This window comes from Lonchura striata, chromosome 9, assembly GCF_046129695.1.
Source record: "Lonchura striata isolate bLonStr1 chromosome 9, bLonStr1.mat, whole genome shotgun sequence".
In the NCBI taxonomy this organism is placed as follows: domain Eukaryota; kingdom Metazoa; phylum Chordata; class Aves; order Passeriformes; family Estrildidae; genus Lonchura; species Lonchura striata.
The window spans coordinates 27,726,797-27,739,513 of NC_134611.1; the positions used below are offsets into that span (position 1 = coordinate 27,726,797).

A 12,717-nucleotide genomic window follows, 5' to 3' on the forward strand; every position below is an offset into this window, starting at 1 on the left:
TGGCTTCATAGCCGAAAAGAATGTTCCTGCCTTCCGTATGGGTTTTCGTGTTAAGAGGTAGAAGGTCTGACAGCCCCCAAGCCTGTGATGCCCCTCGGGTACTAACATTGGTGGAAATAAAGCCAGGAACATGCCGGAGGTTAGTGTGGGGCTTTGGGAGGTCTGAACACTGTTTCAGTTCTTGGAACTTTCGTTGCCTTTCACGGGAATTTGTGCACTTGAATCATCCCTATTTTAAGTCCCCAAAAGCAGGTAATTAAAGACAGTTCAGGAGGCAACGAAGTTAGTGGGGTTTTTAGGGTGTCTTGAGACCGTCGTGTCAGCTCGCAGGTGCCGACAGCTACAGCATCCACAGGGGAGCTCATGGGGGCTTCTTTGTGAGCGATATAGAATAAATGTGAGGACAGTGTCGGCGACTGCCGGGCAGTGCTTACTAAAGCCTTTAATTTCCTTACTTCCCAAGTGGCAGAAGTAAGTTTTTAAAGTGAAGCATAGCTTAAAATTCCTTCCTTACGGCAGCCCGGACACCGGACCCGCGCTCGCCCCGGCTCCGGCAGAGGAGCGAGGGGAGGAGGGGAGGGGAAGGGAGAAGAGGAGGAGGCGCCTGCCGGGGAGCGGGGCAGGACGCGCCCGCGGAGCGGAGCCGCGCCGGGCGCTCCGAGCGGGGCCAGCACCGGGAGACGCTGCGGGGGCCGGGCCGGGGCGGCGCCAGGCGCGGCCGCTCCCCCTGCCCGTCCGTCCGTCCGTCCGTCCGTCCGTGCGTCCCGCCCCCGCCCCGGCCCTCCCGCGCCGCCCCGGGGCCGCTCGGCTCGGCTCCGCTCGGCCCGCGTCCGGCCAGGCGCCCGGCAAGCACCGAGGATGAAACTGCTGTGGAGAGCGAAAATGGTAACCGGCCGTGCCGTCCCTGCCCTGCCCTGCCCTGCCCTGCCCAGTGCCAGCGGTGCCGTCCCTGCCCTGCCCTGCCCGGTCCCCGCGATGCTGTGCCCGGTGATGCTGTACCAGTACTGGGATATGCTGTGCCCCCTCCCCTCCCCTTTCCCCCGGCTCTAAAGCTGCTAAGTTTTTATTTTCTTTTCTTTGTGTTTTTTTTTTTTTTTTCTTGTTCTTGAAATAATGGGTTTTTAGAAGAGCAAATCGCAAGCGCTTCAGATACCCCCTTCTCAAGAGAATGAAAATGTCGCTGCGTTTTAACACGATCTGTAGCTTCAAAGATTCAAGGCTGTCTGCCGAAGTAATTCAGCACTTTTAAAAGTGCGAATCCTTCCCCAAATGAAAGGCCAAAGAGATTAATTGCTGTAGAAAAGGAGGGAGGAAAGAGACGACTGCTAATCAAAACCAAACTCTTTCCTAAGAAGACTTTATGCAGCTATTTAAAATATGTGCTGGTCTGGGAAAAACAGTTAAATGGAAAGCCAGGGTACCTCGATACCACAGGAAAGGACAGCTTGCCAAGAATATCTCCAGTGTTCCCTGAACCTAAGGGTATCCTGGATTGCTTTGATTGTTGTGTTTACTTTGTGCTGCCCATCTCCTCTGCTCTGCCTGGAGCAGCAGAGCACCTGGGACTGATTGTGGTCAGCAGAAGGGGGAAAACGTTCCTTTTCATCTTGTTTTTCTTTCTCCTTTTCCTGGCAGACCACATTTCAGGATGGGGGTGAAGAGGTAGAAGACGGAGCTGTCTACAATGTCACCCTTAAAAAAGTGCAGATTCAGCAGGCTGCCAACAAAGGAGCAAGGTGGCTGGGGGTAAGTGAGGCTAGCACAGAGGTGCTGGGGAGGGCTGCTCATGGACTTCGGAGCCGTCTCCAGGGAGCTGAATTCCACAGGAATTGTTACAATATTAACTTCTAGCATCGACTGCTCTCATTATAAAAAAAAAAAAAAAAAAACCAAACCAAAAAAACAACAAACCAAACACTGAACTAGGCTGCCCGGGTTATCTGAAATAACACTCTCCTTGTGTTGACTCTTCCTCTTTTCTTGACCTGTAAAAACAATTTGACTAGCTGTGGCCCTGTGTCAGGTGATTCTTGGTGTACAAATAAGGATCTTAGTTTATGGCCGGAGAAGCTGAACATTTAACAGTTATTTCAGACTGGACTATGGCTTGTTTCTGCTGTTGGGACCCTATCTCAGGTCTCCAAACAAATAGCTATGTTATTTTGACTGGTGAAGGTCCCTCAAAGTCAGCAGAACTTCCTCTGAACTTAAGGGAATATTGGTTTGGGTCTTAATTCTGTATTGCTTTCTTAGCCATATGAGAAATTAATTGCATTTCTGCAAGAATTACAGCTCTACTGTTTCTCAAAGCATGGACGCTTTAATGGTACGTAAAATGAGCTTAAATGCACACAATTGATTTGACATGCTGCTGAGTGCCTTCACCTTTATCAAGCCAAGTCCCCAGCTGATAAAAAATGTCCTCACTTCATTGGAATCAGTGCAGCTGGGGCCAGGTCTGCAGGAGATGCCTGTAACTTTCATAGTATTTTGTTATGTTTATTTTTTTTCCTTTGAGATCAAAGGCAGTAATATAAGAAGTTGGCTTGATGTAGTATCCATGTTGGTATTTTAAAGGCTTTTAAAACTGCCCTGAGATTTATATCCAGTCATTTTCTTGTGAAGCTCCTGTGACATGAAGCAATACAGCAGAGCTGAAACCAGTCAGAAGAAATAAGCAAATTCTGTCCTGCATATAGATAGTGCTTAGAGTCTCCCTAGGTTTCCAAGAAGTACACAGAGTACTAATCAGAACAGATAATTTCAAATCTACTTCCTTTGAATGGCAGATTTCTTATCTCTGCCTCCTGTTTTTACCAGGAAAAATACTACCAAGTATATTTGAGCTCCTGCAACTTTCCCAGCTGGTTTTGTGTAAGAGGTGAAGATAATTTTGAGTGTGGCCCATAAACACAGTTCAGAAAAATAGAATTTTTTTTCTGCTGGAGCTGTGTTGTTCCTTGTACTAGACAGAGTTTGCCAGGCCTTAGTCCTGTTCTAGAGGAATGGAGCTTGTATATTCCTATGGTCATCCCCACAGCTGATGCTGCCCATCCCAACAGAAGGACCAGGGGACTGCAAGGTCAGGGCAGTGACTGTCAGGTTCCTGTGGCTGCTGTTGGTTTTTTGAGGTCAGAATGTTTGTGCGGAAGGAGACAATGTGTCAGAAATCCACACCTGTTCCAGGCATAAATCTGAGACTTCAGCTTCCAGTCCGGCCTCTTTCATGAGCAAAAAACCCCAAATCTTATGTATATTATTTAAAAATATTTTGGAACATATGGGCTGTTTGTTTCCCTTAAGCTCTTCAGAACATAAAGTATTTTAAGCTCTTCTTGTGATCTTGTTTTATTAATGGCTTTTTTTGTGGTCCTGAAATCAATAAATAGCCTCTAACCCAGAGCATTATTTATGAAGAGCCATCCCTGCCCCCAGCAGTTTGGCTTTGAAGAGCCAAATTGTCTCTTTTAGAACTCTCATCGGGTGACTTTTTTTTTTAATCTGGAGTTTATAAGGGTTTATGATTTTTTTTTTCTATTCTTTGAAACTCATTAGCACTAAATTAACAAGGTGTTGGATTTAGCAATGTTTGTTTTAATTTTTTGATGGCGTCTAAGTCAGGCTTAGGTAGAAGACTCAAGGTCAAAACCTATTTGTACATCAGCAAGTATTGAGCCTTCACAGTAACAAACATAGTAACTCACTTATTGATCATATTCCTGCCTGGATTCACTTTTTAAAAAATGTCTTCTTTGTGTCCTGTAAAAGTTCACTTAGCAATATGTCCCCTTCTGAAGCACTGAGCTTCTTGTGGCAGGTCAAATCTAATAAACCTTCCTTAAAATTCTCCATCCTAAGAACCCATCCAGGGTCACTGAATAGTTGGCCCTGTAATGAGAGAATGGATTGTTTAAAGGCCAATCATAAGATTCCAACTGAAGCACCATAAACACTTGCCTACTGAAATACAGAAATGCCTTTCTTGTGTTTCAAATTTCTACGACTAACAAAAGTAAAAGAGAAACAGGCTGTGACTTAAGCAGGCATCAGCATTTCTGAAACTTTCAGAAGTGTGAAGCTTTTGGATAATCACTGAATTTCTTAGCTTTAAATTTAATATTAGACATCAAAGGGTGCCAATAATAGTCATTGCTTTTGTCACCACATACTTAGTCACTAAATATTTAGTGAAGCTTAAGACTTTGAGCATTAGAGTATTAGGGAATATTAAATGCTCTAGTGGGAGCTCAGTATTGCAAGAGATGCTGCACAAAAGCACTGTTTTGACTTAAAAGTATGTGCAGATGTGATATTTAAAGAGGATTGTCTGTACATACATCTTAGCTGATGATTGGTATCAAAGCTTCAAAAGTCAAGTGTACTTTCTAGAAATACTGAGAGAATCCTTCCCAAACACAATGGATTCAACCAGAGAAAGCAGGAATGCAGTTTTTTTGAAAACAAAGCGGGTTTTGGTGTCTCCAGGATCCTGGAGAGAGAGGAACAAGCTACAGAAGCCATGGAAGCTGAGGTACATGGCCTTACATCTTTGTGAGAGAAAAGGATGGAGTAGTAGAGATTTGTACATATGGATGGCACACATTCAGAAGAGGGGACGAGGAGGATTTGGGGTGGACAGTCATCAGTTTGAATGGCATTATGTCAGGCTAGAGAAAAAGGCATATTGGCAACTGGAAGGGAAGGTTAGGGAGCACAGCAAGGAATTTGAATGATGTGGTTAGAAAGAGAATATTGTGTTTTAAAACTGTATTTTCAGAACCTGAAAAATGGGATTCAGCTTCCCTCTGAGGATGTGAATGCAGCCCGTAGTGAGGCTGGATGTCCAAGAGGATGGTGCTACTGTCCGTGAAGAAAAGGCACCAAAGCATAAGAGACAGATGTTCGGGGGGGCTTTGGGCTTGAATGCAGCCAGGTTCCCGTGCAGTGACACGGAGCTGAGCTGAGCCATACTGTAGCCAGAAGTGGGCAAGGACAGCCAAACAGTGGATGTAAGAGTGGATCGGCCGCTAAATACCTGAATTTCTGTGGGCAGGAGCAATGTGCTACAGTGGAACGGCGCGGGGAGGTGAGCTCCAGCCGCTGATCTCCGGGAAACAGCTGAAGAGAAGGGGAAAAGCAGCGGCTAGAGGAATAGAGGGGTGCAGGAAGAATAGAGGCTTGGGTGTGGTGTGGGCGGGTGGGCAAGATCACTAAAACAAAAGCAAACGAGGTTTTGAAGTGCTGTGAAGTGACCACGTTCAGCAGCTGGAGTGCTTTATGTCCCCCTGGCCGGAGTTAGGGAGGGATGGACTGGCTCTGAATACCTGCAAATGTCTTTCCTGTCAGAGTCCTTCATCTGGGAAGGAGTGAGGAAGAGACCTACAATGTGTAATATTTAGTGGGGCAGGTCACAGGACATGCAGCCAGGAACTGGAGCTCCCCAAGCTTCAGTGCTGATTCTCCACACTTGAAATGATCGCTGAACTTTCAGGGTCCATCCTTGCCATCAAGTTTCTTGGTTTACTGATGGGTGACAAGGACTACTCTTCCTTTGAGTCTTAAATATCCAGATAAATAGTCTGCTCACTTATGGCCAGGCTGCCTGGCTTCATTAGGCATGGATTACACACCTAGAGGAGATTTTAGAAATTTGGGTTTCACTTTTTGCTTTCACTTTTTGGTTACAGCTGAACTTTGGGGTTTGTTCAGGCAGAGATGGATGGAAAATATAGCTTGTCTTAAAATGTGTTTAATAGTATAATGATGGGTGACACTTCCAAAAGTGTCAATGAACTGCTGTTAGAAAGGTGCTTTTCAGTACCGTAAAATGCTAAAAGAGGGAAGAGCTGAAAAGTAGCAAATCTATCACTTAATATTTGTGTGTATCCTTAACACTGCTATTGTTTGATAATTACCTTTTTGGGAATTTTGTGGTGTTTTAGAAAGACACTTTAAATTTTTTAAAATTTCATTTATTTTAAATTTTTTTATTTAGTGCGAGTGATTTCCTTGCATTGAAAACTGCATGTGACCACAAGTTCGGCTTCTAAATACATCCACAGTCACATACATTGGCAGGAAGTTTGTGCTGGAGAGTTCAGACAGAAAAACATTGCAAAAACTTGTGGCTAACTAATCTGTATCCCAGTTGGGATCTGGGACACAACCATCTCTCTAACTTGATCAATATGTCAGAAAAGGAGCTTTAGTCTATATTTCTTTCTTTCCAGCACAGACCTCCTAACTATGGGTTGAGATTTAAGTGGTGCCTGGAATCATCAACATTTAGGAAGAAGTAAAACCTCACATTTTCTCTGAGCCTGCTCCTGCCCTCCCATGTACCCTTCTGAGCCAGCTCTGTGATTTCTTTTTCATCTTGCCCTTAGATCCCAGATGTTCTGGTCGAGTGCAGTTTCCTGTGGAAGCAGCAGGCAAGGGCTTGGCTGATCATTGTCCTCGCTGCAGCTTGCTGTTTTGTCTCTTGATTTAGAGCATGTGCCGGTTGCTTTTGGCTAAAGCAGACTCCCTCTGCTAAGTCAGGTTCCCTTAGCCTGTCCTGACTGCCCAGACCAAGGCCAGGGTGTAGTTCTGGCCGTATATTTGGCAGAAGCAGAAAAGCAGCTCCCAAGGAGCTGACAGTCTTCATATGGAAACTGAGCTGTGCTATTGTCAGCTCCAAAGTCTCTGAGGAGCTGTCTTGAAGAAGGAAGGAGGATGGGGTGTGCTCATACTGGTTTTGCTTGGGGGAAGATGCCTGTTGAGTGCTGCAGACCCACAAAGTAGTGTATTCTGAGGGAACAAAATGATTTTATGTATAGACAGGTACTCAGTTATCCAAAAGAAAGCTTTGGCATCTCACTTGGCTTGTGTTTTGGTTTGGAGTAGGCTCTTTCCTCCTGTCCTTCCTTCAGTTGTGGGCATAATAGTACCATGGTACCATTCATAGCCCTTATTAATGACTCCTCATGGCATATTTTTCTCCTTGCTTCCTGGTTTAGGTTCCAGGGATATCCTCAGTAGCAGTCTTGGGTACAGTCATCAGCTAGTTAATAGAGGCTGTGTGTGCAACGGGCACTCAAAAATGGAAACTGAGCCTATTAAGAGTTCTAAAAAGGAAGCCTGAAAGATTACTGTCCATTACTTTGCTAGTTCCAAATCCAAAGTGCATAATTAGAAGGGTGACTGGCTTTGTAGCACAGTGTTATGCTCTCAGTTGAGTGTAAAACCTCCCACTCGGAGCTGCCAAAGCGTGACAGTGCTTTAATCGTGTGGTGTTACGAAGGCTGGGTTAGGGCTGGGATACCCTGGCACAGCCATGAGGAACTAGGGAGAGACAGGGGCAGCCTCCCTTCCTGGGCTGTGCAGGGGCACCTCTTGCTAAGGATTCTCATATTAAGTGGAATAACAAGGGTTAAGGGAGCCTCTTGAGTAAAGCTGCTGGAATCTGTTCTGTTGCTACACTTGTGTGTATCTGCATTTTGGATATCTCCCAGCCAGCCTGCTCATGGACAAAACTTGCCCTTGGCATTTACCTGTGACATGCAGGATTAGAGTGACATCCTGTGCTGTAATTGCTTTCCCCTGGGAATTCCTCTGACAGCCAGGATGACTGTTTTTTAAACTGTGCTACTTGGATGCTACAGGTTCTCCCTAAATTCCAGTGCCTTAACTGTCTTGCTGCTGACATCACTGTTATGTTGCTTGCTTTTTTAAGAAGCTGTAGGTGAAAGGGGTAAGCCCCAAATTTTGCTTGCTCTGTAAAGAATCTGGCACTTTCTTTCTGAATGCTAGATGTAGGTCACTTGTTGGGTTAAGGAAGAGTTGGCAAGGAATGTGGCTATGTGTCATCGGAAAGCCTGCGAGATGCAGCACATGAACTGGGCTGAGGTGTTGTACAGAGAACAGCCCTGCAGAAACCATTAGTTTCACTGTTTGGGTTTTGATGCCTTCATTTAAGGAACAGGCTGAAACATTTCAAGTACGTTAGTCACACTTGGATTTAAATTTAACCTTGGTGAAGCTAATTAAAAATATGTGTCTAAATGCATGCTTTGAACTTGCATCTTCTACTACAGCTGTTCTTTAAATACATAATTTCCTTTAGCCAGCACTGTAGGGGGATGCACCTGTGTGAATAAGCCAGCACAAAGTAGTCAGATCATGGCTTAGCCCCTTGGAGAAAACAGGGTTATTTTGTGTACCAGGGGTAAATAAATGCCAGCTTGGTGTGGATCCTGCTCTTCCTTGCCTTTGTGCAGTCACTGAGTAGTGTCTTGTAAAGCAAGGCCAGAAGGTGTGTGATGTCTTAGTGCTAGTACCACATTAAGATAGTATCAGAGATTGTGAAAGATGATTCCTAAAAGGAATTGGAACCTCATTCCTGAAGGGTTGAGCAGCTCACCAGCACCTGTCTCTGGGAAGGTGCCACTGTTTGCTCCTGCAATCTCTCAAAAGTACTTTTGCCCTTGATTCACCCCAAAAAGCACTATGTTCAGTGGCCATACAAGCTCTTCAGAAGTGACTTGTAATTCTTCCTGGGTGGTACACTAGCATGTAGGGCTCAACTATAGAATTTATGTTAAGCTTTTACACCTTATGAAATACGAATTTTATTGATTATGAGGATGTGTGTTTCATTTAATTTTTTTTTTTTTAATATTTAAAGAACGTTTTAAAGCCATAGTGAGGAATTCTGTGTTTTGGATATGGAAATCCATTTACTGTTTATAGAAATCCTTTTACCTTGGACCAAACTGAACTCATGCTAATGTCTGAATACTGTAGTTCAGTTTAGCACCATGCCACCAACAGGTGACAGTTTGGGGACTGCAAGGAAAGCAGAAACATATCCAAGTGAAGTGATAATGGTCTTGCATTCTTACAGCACCTTTTGCCCAAATAACTTTCAAAGCATGGCTGCAGGTTTTCTCCAAACTGACTATATTGGGTGTTGTAATGTAACACAGCACAAAAGTAGGATTTGAGTAGGGATTGAAATTCAGCCTCAGTGCTGTGGCCTGGGTTTGTGAGATTCCTCTTTCATCGGGGAGGTGGAAAAGAGATGGGGAAAAAGTGTTTCTGGGACAATGTGACTCCAAAAAGACTGGGGTTTTGAGGCTGCTGAAGGGTTTGAACTGTTAAAAAAGTCATGGGAGATGGATTAGCTGTCAGAGCTGCATGGTAATATTTATTTAGTGGCTTCACACTGTTATCACATGGATATCTTCTTCACATGTGGCACATGCAGTGAGGAGCAGCTGCTTAGCAAGGCACAGCAACACATGGAAACAATTTAGGACCAGGAGTGAATTAATTAAAGCCACCTGAAGAGAAGACCTGGACTTCTGAGAATCCAGTTCTGTGGAAGCATTTGCCCCCCATGCTACAGCAGTTGTGAAAGGAAGCTCAAATATTAAGTTACAGCAGGGAAGGGGGGAGTGAAGTGAAGCTTAGAAAATATTGTTAGGGAGATGACAGTAACTCCTCACTCATTCCTGGTGCTTGCTCCCTCATCTCAAAGGTAGGAGAACTAGAAAGGGCATGCACAGGTGGAAAGGGGTTTGGAGATACCAGAAAGGTGAGGAGTGTTTTATTTGTGTCTTGGTGCAGTTGGGGTCAATGTGCAAGTTTGACAATAAATCCTCACAGGACTGGGGCTCCACAAATAGGAGGATATAGGAAAAAAGCCTTCAGAACAGTGAGTGGAGAAAGGACATGTTATCTCCAGGGTGGTTTTGAAAGCAAGGCGGGGAAGAAATTAGTGATTTTACTATGTAAAAACTGTGTAATTAACCCAAAGGGACTTTCTGCTGGCAGAAGTAATCGAGTCCAACCAAGTCCAGGAGGATTCAGAAAGGATTGAACATTTATATAAATTGAACATTTATATAAATAATGAGAAAAAATGCATGAGATTCAAAACATAAGACATTAATTTTTATGCTTTGGGGATAAAACAAACATGTCCTGCAGCTGAAAAGAGTTTTTTCCTTCAGACTTGTTATTCTGAATGTTATGCATGTTATTTCTTCACCTTCCTCTATAGCATCTGGTTAAAGGAGGAAAAACCTCTAGTTTAGTTTAAAATTACAATTATTATGTGTGGCTGTTTATCAAGTTCTGGTTTCAATTTGTTTGCAGCAAATGTTTAATGAGGGAGAGTAAGATTGAACACAGGTACTTTAAAAAGAATCATGAGGACTCTAATGCCCAGGAGGTGTCAGGGCCATATTGCCATGTGGTACAGGAATTTGGTGTGGGCTGGTTTTCCAGCAGCCCTGTGACCTCCTCCTGGTTAAGGAGAACTCTGGGTGTTCAGATCTTGCTCTTTTTTATGTGTGCAAAGCAAAACTTTGTGCAGTTTTAGACTGTGCAAAAGTAGGAGTTGTGTGGGCTGCCCTTTCCCTTCCCCCATTCAGCCTCACAATAGCTGCTTTAAAAATGAGGCAGCTTGAACAGAGCAGGGTACTCTACATGTGGGCTCCTCAGACATTTTTTGTTTGCTTTTTGTTGTCACTTCCAAGCATTGTGCTGAAATAATGTAATGTTCTACCTACTGGAACCCTTCAGGTCTTTCCTCAGATACGTGCACCACCATGGGACCTCTGAGGGTAGGACTTTAAGCAGACTTTTTCTGGCCTCTCACATTTATCTCTGTTTAGTTGCATAAGCCCTCTGTTGCACATCAGAGTGTAGCTTGCCTTGAGCAGCTCTGGCAATCAAAATGAGATTCTGGCAGCTCCACCTCAGGTGTGAAGCTTTTGTGCCACTTTGCATGGTGACATTCACTAACCTTTTGCTCTTCTGGGTTGCAGACTGATGGAGTTCTGACTTTTTCCTCTGTGCCACCTCCATGGCTGTCCTGCACATGGCTATGACAGCAGCCTCCAATGCTGCCCCCAGGCCACAATGGCACTGAGGAGGTGTAGGCATTTCAAGTGCTTTTGTGGAGTAATCCTGTTCTTATAGTGTATTTAATCTATTTTTTTATCTTATATTCTTCCCACCTTTTTTGGTTTGAAAGCAGTTTAAATGATTATTTTCTTTTCCCCTCCCACCTCCTTGCCTGCTTTGTACTGCCTTTCTCACTACAGAGAATCAACCTTTCTTCCAGTCAGTAGTTGTTTCTTCCTTCCTGGGGTGTGCATGGGCTCTCTGTGCAAGTAAAACAACCTGTTTTTATTACTAAGTGGCATTTTCCATTGAAATATTTTAGAATGACTGAATGCTTTGAGACAGCCCTTGGGCTTCAAACTGGAGACTTGTGGTAGATCTCATTAGGTTGCCAGATCCCAGTGGCTCTGTGTTAGTACCTAAAAATCCTAAAGCAGAAATAGACCATCACATTAGAGCTAGCTAGGGTTTTATTCCCTCCTAAATATAGTTCATACCCCACACAAGCTTGCATGTATTGAGTAAATGGAGGTTTTGACTTGATTTGGGTGCAGAATGTCCTTCAGTTGTTTAGCGGATTCCTGTGGATAGAACTTGTCAGCTGAGCTTCATAACATTTCAGAGGTGTGTTGGGATGCAAACAAGTCAGTGCTCTCATCTGGATTAGCTGTTTTCTTCAGTGCAAAATAAATTAATTAACAAAATGCTCCTCAGGTGCGTTTGAAACCTGGCTTTAATATTCCATGCAAATACATCAAGAAAATTATCATGAAGATACACCTTTGCTTTTGTTTGCTTGGTTTGTAGGAATCTCTGGCTGTACTTCTGATGCATTTTGTGTTTCTTAGAGTAGAAACCCTTTAGGGCAGGGCTAGTGTCTTTGGTTTGGAGATGGCAGCCCATTGTGCTGCTGTTGGAAATGCCCCATGAGTAACAACAACGTGTTTCACTTGGAAGGCAGATCTTAGGCCTTTGCATTCCTTCCATGGAGTGCTTCGGATTGATTCTGGCTGTGCTCCAGACTCCTGGCTCTCTGGAGCAGAGAAAATGTGAATGAACTCTTGCACACTTACTTAAAGCATGAGGCTTGCATTCTTCCTGCAAAAACAGGCACTTTGTTCAGGAAAACATCAGGTGGTCAGGGAGAACAGGACAGGGAAGAGCAGAGGTGTGCTATTAACTCCTGGTGGGTGGTTAAACAACAACCCTCTCAAAAAAAGAAAAACCAAACCAATGTGGACAGCTTCTGATTTATCTGGCTTCTTTTTTTTTTTTTTCCCTCTTACTTGCAAGCTATACTTACTTTGCATTCTGACTCAATACTTCCACATAATTATGTGTTTTGATTTATGTCCATTGCCTAAGGATTTCAGTCCAAGTGCAACGCAGCATTCTTAAACCAAACCCCAAATATCTGCAGAGGGTTCAGGGCCAGCTCACACTGCTTGTGCTGGGGCAGAAGAGGAGGGTTCACCACTGGTGCTATAGCTAGGAGAATGCACTAATTTGTGTTGGTGTGTGGTAGTTTAGTTGTCACATGCCTCTGTCTTGTGAAATGCAGAATTTCTCATAGAGAAAGTACCTGTACAACTGCTACATGGCTTGCAGACACACATGCAGCCACACACAGTCACTCCCTGGCTCTGTAGGGGTGTGTGTGCAGGACAGGAACACCAAGAGATACCATACTTCATCCCTTGTGGTGTCTAGGTAATATAGTAAAAATGCAGATTGGCCTGGACTAATGACTGAGTTAATATTTTTGGACTCTTTCAGCATGTAAATAAATATTCAAGCTGGTAACACTTAATATTAGGAAACATT

The 12,717-nt window shown here is 44.0% G+C and overlaps 1 protein-coding gene across 1 annotated transcript in view; it reads left to right on the forward strand.

Annotated features, from left to right (window-relative positions):
- Window positions 1-823: 823 nt before the first annotated feature.
- Window positions 824-12,717, forward strand: part of RGL1 (ral guanine nucleotide dissociation stimulator like 1) — a 53,193-nt gene continuing 41,299 nt past the window's right edge. Inside the window, exons 1-2 of the mRNA XM_021525119.2 lie at window positions 824-885; window positions 1,636-1,746. Coding sequence (XP_021380794.2) covers window positions 859-885; window positions 1,636-1,746 — 138 coding nt within the window. The 5' untranslated portion in view covers window positions 824-858. The remainder of the gene's footprint in view (window positions 886-1,635; window positions 1,747-12,717) is intronic.